This window comes from Diaphorina citri, unplaced genomic scaffold, assembly GCF_000475195.1.
Source record: "Diaphorina citri unplaced genomic scaffold, Diaci psyllid genome assembly version 1.1 scaffold155, whole genome shotgun sequence".
NCBI lineage: Eukaryota > Metazoa > Arthropoda > Insecta > Hemiptera > Psyllidae > Diaphorina > Diaphorina citri.
The window spans coordinates 126,094-136,061 of record NW_007377592.1 but is presented as its reverse complement, the minus strand read 5'-3'; the positions used below and the strand labels follow the sequence as shown (position 1 = coordinate 136,061).

The 9,968-nt window shown below is 39.6% G+C and overlaps 1 protein-coding gene across 1 annotated transcript in view; it reads left to right on the top strand.

The window, feature by feature from the left end:
• The window catches only part of LOC103505182 (cell surface glycoprotein 1-like), a 20,522-nt gene extending 11,401 nt beyond the window's left edge, over positions 1-9,121 (top strand). The window contains exons 2-7 of the mRNA XM_008469500.2: positions 1,630-2,808; positions 3,122-3,139; positions 5,236-5,303; positions 7,055-7,574; positions 8,146-8,317; positions 8,728-9,121. Of these exons, the coding sequence (XP_008467722.2) occupies positions 1,630-2,808; positions 3,122-3,139; positions 5,236-5,303; positions 7,055-7,574; positions 8,146-8,317; positions 8,728-8,731 (1,961 nt within the window). The 3' untranslated portion in view covers positions 8,732-9,121. The remainder of the gene's footprint in view (positions 1-1,629; positions 2,809-3,121; positions 3,140-5,235; positions 5,304-7,054; positions 7,575-8,145; positions 8,318-8,727) is intronic.
• The last annotated feature ends 847 nt before the right edge of the window (positions 9,122-9,968 follow it).

Sequence of the window (9,968 nt, the reverse complement as noted above, 5' to 3'; positions counted from 1 at the left end):
TTAATACTAAACAGGTAAAGTTCGTTCTCGGAATGGCTAGCTTTCCCCTTTCCTGTCTTCCTTCCCTCTTTGCTTTCGGGACAGTAAGACCTTAACAGTTAGGTATAGTACCATCTATCAAATCTCTTGAAAAAAGAGACAGCAATAAACTATATTATTACTAATTTTTAACCATATTTGATGGCATTCCTTAAGCACATCTTTTCCCGTGGCGCCTTCAAAGTTCATTTTCTTCTTGATTACTGTCCGCTGTCAAGAGAACACGAGAAAACAGGTTGTGGCTCAAAGTTTCACAAAGCTCTTCGGGCAAAAATATGTTTTCTCTCCTTTCCCCCTCGAGATAGTTTTGTCACCGCAGAAAAGGAAAAAGAATAAGGAGAATATTAAACATGGATTGAATATTGAGAGGAAAAGAAGAGGAAGAAGAAGAAGAAGAAGATGAAGAAGAAGAAGAAGAGAAGAAAGAAAACATACGACGTAACTTGAACCCAGGAAAGTGTCACTGAACTTGGCTCATCTTAAAGTGGATTGACTCTCGGTCGTTTTATCTCTCGCTTCAGCTCCTTTATATCATTAACTTTACATTAAAATGTTGTACAAAATTACAACATTCTCCGAGAAAGAGGAGAGCCTCTCTGTCCATGGATTTTTTTAATACTAGCTCATTCATTATGGTCACAGCTTCCATGATTCTTTCTATTACGGTTCGTTTCTTTGTCACCTCGTTGAATATTTCATTCTCGACTTTGAATAATGCCGGTTTAAGTCCCACCTCCCACCTGTGAGATGATGAATGGATTGACACAACTTGACCACATTTATTTATTAGCTGTGGATTTTATTTAATTGGCCATTTTTTTTTTTTTTTTTTCAATGGAAGGTAGGTATTTTGAAAGTGGTTCGATTAATAAACCTGAGGTTACTGACCGGTCTTCTATTCAAGAGGTCGCAGGTTCGCTCTTGTTGACATTCGATAAACATGAGTCAACAGTTTAACCAGAACATCCTGAACAACATGTTGAATATAACGTAGGTACCTACTTATCTATTATGTACATACATAATTTTGTATGTTTATTTGGTCCAATATAGGTATGCACAGGCATTGGAAAAGGTAATGGTGCATAATGATAAAAATGATAAAAAAATATTAATGGTTTGCCTCAGATGTTTCTGTTCCAATAAAATTTATTGCTTCCAACAGCCATTAGGGAGCAGAAGAATCCTCAGGAAGCTCTCTTCGAAGGAAGATACAATATTAATGGTTTGCCTCAGATGTTTCTGTTCCAATAAAATTTATTGCTTCCAACAGCCATTAGGGAGCAGAAGAATCCTCAGGAAGCTCTTCGAAGGAAGATACAATAATTTTATAATGCCGGTTTGGCTTCATTAATGGTTTGCCTCAGATGTTTCTGTTCCAATAAAATTTATTGCTTCCAACAGCCATTAGGGAGCAGTAGAATCCTCAGGAAGCTCGTCGAAGGAAGATACAATAATTGTAGTAGCTCCTATACTCCTTAGGTACGTTTCTTTTGCTTAGGAAGGTAACTAGTGTACGAGTATCTACTCGTACATAAGAATTCTAAAATCATTTTACTAATGTTCACAATGTTTCTTCTGTTGTTTCAGAATACGCAGCTCAACAGGCCGCCAAAATCGCTTACGCCACTCCAGTAGGACCCTACCCAGTTTACCCAGCTCCAATCATTTATGCCACACCCAAACCTGCTACAAAGACAATCACTAAAATCACCAAAACCCAATTCAAATCTAAGGCTGAACAAGAAGCGTGGCAGAACTACCAGAAGCAACTGCAACAGTGGCAGATTGCTGTATTGAACGGATACCAACCCCAGTATGACCCCAACGGTACTCCACCCTATCCTGGAAACGTCTACATCCAGTCTGCTTACTACCCAGGTGGTTACCAACCCAGCTATCCTCAACCCGCTCAACCCTACCCTCAACCCCAGCCACAACCTTACCCTCAGCCACAACCATACCCGCAGCCACAGCCTTACCCACAACCAATCCAAACCTACCCTCAACCCGAGCCTGCAGAACAACCGGGTGCCCCATCAAACGAAGAACAATTCCCATCTGCTGGAACAGTAGTTGAAGCTCCGGGCCCGTCTAATCCTTCCCAAACAGAAGAAGCTTCTCCTGGAAATCCCTCCGAAGTTCCTCCTTCTGAATACCCTCAACAACCCTCTCAGCCAGAAGCTCCACAAGAACAAGGACCTTCAGAACAAGTTTTCAACCCTGACCTAGTTCAGCCTTCTGAGCCACAACCACTGCCTCCATCTGAACAACCCCAGCCATATCCTGAGCAACCACAGCCCGCTTACCCAGAACAACCACAACCTTACCCCGAGCAACCACAGCCTTACCCAGAGCAACCACAACCTTACCCAGAGCAGCCCAGTCAGCCTGCCGGAGAACCCCAACCCGCCTATCCACCAATTGGCCCCGACCCAACCCTTCCAGAAGGAGAAAATGGCGTAGAAACATACCCCGGACAACCACCTCTTTTGCCCGTCACCACTGAATTCCCCTCGACGACCGAAACTTTCACGGAACAAACCACCTCCCCCGCTGCCAGCGGACTCAGTCAGTACTGTCAATCCCCCAGAGGTCAATACCCGAGCCCGAACTCTTGCGGCAACTACATCAACTGCTGGGACGATGTGGCCATTGAACAGGAGTGTCCCTCTGGTTTGCTCTTCGGAGAGACGACCTGTGACTACCCCCAGAATGTGGACTGTGGAGACAGACCTGTTCCAGCACTTGAAGCACCTGGCAGTGATGGTAAGCTACAACTGATATGATTTAATTTACACATTACGTTATTTTGACATCTCACAGACTGTGGGAGTAAAGGGACTTTTCAGTCTCATTCTGGCAGAGGTGGTAGAGGAAGACTAGAAGAGGAATTGCAGGGAAGGCTTACTAAAACCTTGTGCCATTCCGAGATTTGACTAACTGAAAATCGAATAGGTACATAGCTCAGCTATCAAAGGCAGTAGAAACCCTTTTAGTTCAGGTTCAGCCATAGAGGCAAATCATTCTGTCCTTGTGTCCATTTTAAGATAATTTTATTATGTGTCTTCTTTACTTTCAGAAGCACCTGGCAGTGATGGTAAGCTACAACTGATATGATTTAATTACTGATATGATTTAATTTACACATTACATTATTTTGACATCTCACAAACTGCGGGAGTAAAGGGACTTTTCAGTCTCATTCTGGCAGACGTGGTAGAGCAAGACTAGAAGAGGAATTGCAGGGAAGGCTTACTAAAACCTTGTGCCATTCTGAGATTTGACTAACTGAAAATCGAATAGGTACATAGCTCAACTATCAAAGGCAGTAGAAACCCTTTTAGTTCAGATTCAGCCATGGAGGCAAATCATTCTGTCCTTTTGTCCATTTTAAGATAATTATGTGTCTTCTTTACTTTCGTCACATGCTTACTTGTTAATCAACGAGCTATTTTTTGACGAGTGCGCACCCAAAGGTCATTGGACTTCCCAGTTGAAGTGGACTGTACCTATTATTAGTAACTATAGGTAAGTATTGCTTACGACTGTCAGCTTGGAACAAGATGTCCCATAATGCTAACAGGTTCAGTTGATTGTAAGTAGGTACTATCAATTTTTTCTGGTCCTAATCCTATTACGAGTAGGTAGGTAGGTACTTGGCAAAACTACCTACATAAATAACCTATGTACTTATGGCAGCATAATTATCTTCATAAGCCAATTGCTTTTATTCTAAGATTAAAAAATTTCCGTCGTCATAAAATCTGTCAAATGTAAGAAACTCATCAGATAGGTACGGCATCACTTATGCGTAAACAAAGATCAAAAAGAATACATTATTAAAATTAATAATTTATTTAGCTTGATGAGGAACAAAATGATAAAAAAATATCGCAAAAACTAAAACTGCAGGTGTGGTCACTTCAGATCAGTTCCTTCTTTCTTCATTTGAGTCGACGAAAACCACATAACTGGAAAACAACTGGAATCTACCAGAGGGTAAGGACCTTTTTGGGCGAAAATAAATTAACATAAATCAAAAATCAATCCCCGTACCTACCTACTACTTTCTCATGGTGCCGCGGAACAAAACAAAGTTTTGCATGAGGTCCAGTCAAAAAGAAATGAGATATTAAATTCTCATTACCTATTAAAATAAAATTTTGAAACAAGATATTCTTCTCAAAATTCGAATTCATAATGATCTAATCAACTGGACATAAAAAAAAAAAAAAAAAATCAAAAAATTAAAATTAAAAAAAATAAAAAAAACGGGAAAAAAAAAAAAAAAAAAAAAAAAAAAACTGAAGGAATAAATAACAAATTGAAATTTTAGAAGTCAAACCTAATTCTGATCATATTGGTCGAATAAGCAGGTGAAATGTTAGGTGTAGTTATGGCTTATCTATCAATGTAGGATTTTTGGTGGATGTGTCAAAATACCTCATATCAGTTTAGCAGTTGAAAGCTCATGCCTTACACAAAGTCATCGGCAGTTATTTTCACGAGGCCAGGTTCAATGGCCCCTTGATTTCTTAGGGCTTGTCGCGTAAATTCTTTGCAATTTTTTCCTATATCAGGAAGAACGGGTTTGGTGCATTTATTTCGAATTGATAAAGTTCAAGTGACTACGTAATGAAACCTGTAATTTATTATGCAAGTGTTGTTTTTCTCCGGGTAAAACCCGAGTTGCGGCTCTGGTCGCCCCCTGATGAGACGAACTGGAAGCTCCCCTTTAAGCTAAATTCCCTTTAGGGAGCCAGCCTAGTTAGCTTGGTTGGTAGCGCGTCTGCCTTGTAAGCGCTAGGTCGCAACGCCCGTCCGGGGCGAATTTAATACTAAACAGGTAAAGTTCGTTCTCGGAACGGCTAGCTTTCCCCTTTCCTGTCTTCCTTCCCTCTTTGCTTTCGGGACAGTAAGACCTTAACAGTTAGGTATAGTACCATCTATCAAATCTCTTGAAAAAAGAGACAGCAATAAACTATATTATTACTAATTTTTAATCACTCCACCAAACTTACCCCAATTTCTCGGTAAATGATCCAATCTCATCCCCCATATCTTAAATAAATATTTGTCCCGACCTTTTCCACTTCGATCTCAGCTGATTGAACTAACATTTTCCCCAAATTTCTTAGCTTACTGATTCAAAATTTCCCCAATCTCCGAGCTCATTGAACCTTTATTCTCCAGGTTTCGTCAACACGGGCGTCCGTTGCAACACCAAGCGAGTCGTCAAGTTGTCCCGCAGTTGTGAATCCGTTAGGTACATTAAAGATCTCATTTCCACAAGGAAAAAAGTTACTTAATTAGAAATTCACAGAATTGGTCTGAGGAATCAAAAAATCGGATTTGATTATTACACAATTCATCAAAAACACATTAATAACTTCGGACGTCATTATGCAAATTTTAGAAATCCCGTTGTCAATTCGAGATTATATTTTGGACAGACAAATAAATAGATAGATAAAAAAAAAACTTGATAAAATAAAAATTAGAAGCAATCAACAAACACTCCCAAAATTTCTTTTCTGTAAATCTAAAACTGTAGCAAATGCAGAGCTCGTGGTGGTCTCAGTTAAATCCATTTGTCAATGTTTTTATTGATATCTATATGATACTTGACAAATATTATTGACATAGCTGGTCAAATTGATAAATCAAGTAGGAGGGGATTGGCGAAAACCGAAGTTGATTGTTAGTATTGTTACATATGTACCACACCCGAAAAGATGCAGAGTCAGCAGAGTTATGCTCTTATACATTGAGATCAAAAATGATAACTAAGACTTAAAGGGACATAGGTAAAAAGAGGATCAAAGACGACCCTGATTCTGTTGCTCTCCTGATGCGTTTCTTAAAGAGAAACATTTGCCGCAAATGGCCTATGTTGCTAAATTGTGTAAAAATAAATACAATACATAGAAGAACCTACACATATTATATTGTGCAGGTTCTTCTATGTATTATGTGTAGGTTCTTCTATGTGTAAAAATAAATACATAGAAGAACCTACATATGTGAATCCGTGTCCATCTGTCGAGGAGGGTTCACCCATCTCGTCAACTGTTCGCCAGGCACTGCCTATGATGCGTACAAACAGAAGTGTATTACCAATTACCGCGCTAGATGGTGAGTTTTTAGAGAGGGTTGATTTTTCAAAGTTTGAGCAATTTAAACTACTCACTTACTAACTTACTTAGGTACTTAGGAAGTGTAGGAGCAGGTTGGAAGTTCCATTTAATGTTCCACCTTTTGAACCCTATACCACAGTCAGGTGTTGAGATTTACCAAAAATAAAGAAACGTCTTCAACGGTAATGAAAGAGGCAATGACCAAATAACAAAGGTTAAGTAAGTCACTCCTCATGAGTCACATGAGTGTACCTATGGACATTAGTCCCTCAGCTACTTATTACTATGGAGGTTCCCATAACCTTTCAGAAGTTGTACACTTGATTGATATGATCTCAAATTTAAGTAATCAACAGAAATCAAATTCGGAAACTTTTCCAATAAATCCAGATTCTAAAACAAAATTTGTCTGTTTCAGTTAATCCGTCAACTCTACCTGATACGTAACTCTACCATGAAACGTTACGTTCACTGTGAATGGACAGCCCATTGTTACTGCCACAAACTGTAACTGCCCACTCGAAATACGACTAATTTTACCAATTTAGATTTAAGATTGAGTCAGAGAAAAACAAAATTTGTCTGTTTCAGTTAATCCGTCAACTCTACCTGATACGTAACTCTACCATGAAACGTTACGTTCACTGTGAATGGACAGACCATTGTTACTGCCACAAACTGTAACTGCCCACTCGAAATACGACTAATTCGAGTGGATTGGAACACACTACATGCCTTCAGGCACACTTGTCAAGTGTCTAGGTTTATCTTGCCCTTGGGATCAATTTAATTTGACTTTTTCAAAGAATAGAAAGTTCCTTTGTTATGACATCGTCCATCTTTGAGGCCTAATGAATACCTATTTACCTATACAGGAATTTTTCACCATCAATACTTTGGTTTTCTTGCAGCGCCTGAAAGTGTGCGACTACCCATACCGTGTCGACTGTGGCGATCTTCCACCCAACCCAAACCCAGTCCTTCCCGAAGAATCCGAAGAGGGCTCTACTGAAATTGATCAACCCACTGGCGTCACACCTGAATACCCTGCCCAACCTGAGACACCTTACCCAGCTCCTGAGCAACCAGCCTACCCAGCACCTGAACAACCAGCCTACCCAGCCCCAGAACAACCAGCCTATCCTGCCCCTGAACAACCAGCCTACCCAGCCCCTGAACAACCAGCCTACCCAGCCCCTGAACAACCAGCCTACCCAGCACCAGAACAACCAGCCTACCCAGCACCAGAACAACCATCCGCGGAGCAGCAGCCTTCTGTCGAGTACCAAACTGGTGCTCCCGTCACTGAGAGCTTGGTGTCCGCTGAACTACCCCCCTACTACACACAGTACTACCAGTATTACCAGAAGCGAGTGCCTGTGACCAAGCCAAGAGGTGAGTTGATACTTGAGAGAGGGAGTATATTCTCTGAGAGGAATGGAGATGTACTTTAGATGATGTTTGAAGTTATAAGGGAACAAATTTTGGTTAATTGTAGAAAAAGGTCAGTTTGTCTGTGTTGAACCATCTAAACATCTAAAGTAGATCATATATGTATACCTGCCTCGGTGGCGTAGTGGTCAAGACGCTCGCCTGGTAAACAGGAGGGTGTGGGTTCAATTCTAGCCGAGGTATGGAATTTTATCCTCATTTATTTGAGAGTGTGACCACATAATAATGGAGCTCTAAGGGTTAGGTGGTAGAGAACGCCTTCGGCGTTAACCTCACCTAGTGGTTACCTTCCACACAAGAGTCTATTATTATTATATCTTTATATCACTCAACCAAACTTACCCCAATTTCTCGGTAAATGATCCAATCTCATCCCCCATATCTTAAATAAATATTTGTCCCGACCTTTTCCACTTCGATCTCAGCTGATTGAACTAACATTTTCCCCAAATTTCTTAGCTTACTGATTCAAAATTTCCCCAATCTCCGAGCTCATTGAACCTTTATTCTCCAGGTTTCGTCAACACGGGCGTCCGTTGCAACACCAAGCGAGTCGTCAAGTTGTCCCGCAGTTGTGAATCCGTGTCCATCTGTCGAGGAGGGTTCACCCATCTCGTCAACTGTTCGCCAGGCACTGCCTATGATGCGTACAAACAGAAGTGTATTACCAATTACCGCGCTAGATGGTGAGTTTTTAGAGAGGGTTGATTTTTCAAAGTTTGAGCAATTTAAACTATTCACTTACTAACTTACTTAGGTACTTAGGAAGTGTAGGAGCAGGTTGGAAGTTCCATTTAATGTTCCACCTTTTGAACCCTATCCCACAGTCAGGTGTTGAGATTTACCAAAAATAAAGATACGTCTTCAACGGTAATGAAAGAGGCAATGACCAAATAACAAAGGTTAAGGAGTCACTCCTCATGAGTGTACCTATGGACATTAGTCCCTCAGCTACTTATTACTATGGAGGTTCCCATAACCTTTCAGAAGTTGTACACTTGATTGATATGATCTCAAATTTAAGTAATCAACAGAAATCAAATTCGGAAACTTTTCCAATAAATCCAGATTCTAAAACAAAATTTGTCTGTTTCAGTTAATCCGTCAACTCTACCTGATACGTAACTCTACCATGAAACGTTACGTTCACTGTGAATGGACAGCCCATTGTTACTGCCACAAACTGTAACTGCCCACTCGAAATACGACTAATTTTACCAATTTAGATTTAAGATTGAGTCAGAGAAATTCTAGCTGTTTGTCTATTCCGAAATTTGTTTCGTTTCTCGTGGACCTGGTAAAAACTTTGTCGAACTTGAGGAAGAACTCAGAAGACTAAACCCCGATTGCGGGTCTTTCCTCCTTGGAAGACTTCTTTGAAAGAAGTGTCACTGTCTATCACTTTGAAGACGAATGCGATTTATTATTTCTTACCTTCTTGAATTAGGGAAAAAATCGTCTAAGGGTCCGAAATTATGCTGCATGATTTCAGGGGAACCTTTCGGTTGCCCAAAATTCTGACCTCCAGTTTTTACAGAGAAACGAAATGACTGTCGGAATACAAACGCATAAATCCTTTTGGAATTTAGAAATACGACTTTGTGATAGAACACTATACTTCGGTATAGTATAAAAAAATGACATAAATAATATTTATTTATTAATACATACTAACCTAATATTTAGGTGTTCTAATTCATCCTTCTTTTATATTAAAAGATAAAGTAATGCTTTAGAAACATTTACTACAAAACCAGAAGTGTCAATAAAATTGACATGTGTTCTGGTAATCCAATCAAATTGGAGTAGGTCTTATAGACTTGCAAAAAAGAGTTATCTAAATATGTACCATATAAATTAAATACTAATAATGGGGATGCTAAAGGAGAGTCATCTCCTATGACCTCCTTTTGTCGATCAACCTATCTAATAGGTAAGACCATTTTCTTCAAGAGTTAGATTCAGCCGGGACAGGATTAACTACCTGAGTACTCATTGTAATAGGCCATATTTTGGTTTCTTGGTTTACTTAAGTTTAGTCTATTTAGCATTAAGATACGAACTTGATGTACAATTGAAAATAAATTTTACCGACCTAGTGTTTAATGTGCAATGAAAGATCCTGGTTGTTTTTCTTTAGGGGTCTTGTTTTCTTCTTTGATAAGTGCATAGCTTTCATATGAACTTACTTTTCCAGCCATGAATTTAAAAAATCATACTTATTTTAGGGTTTAGTTTAAAAATTTTAACTGGAGGGGGGGAGAACGAAATTAGAATTTCGTCCTCAAAGACCACATAGGCGTACCTTGTGACACCTTTACAACATGTCATCTTCTT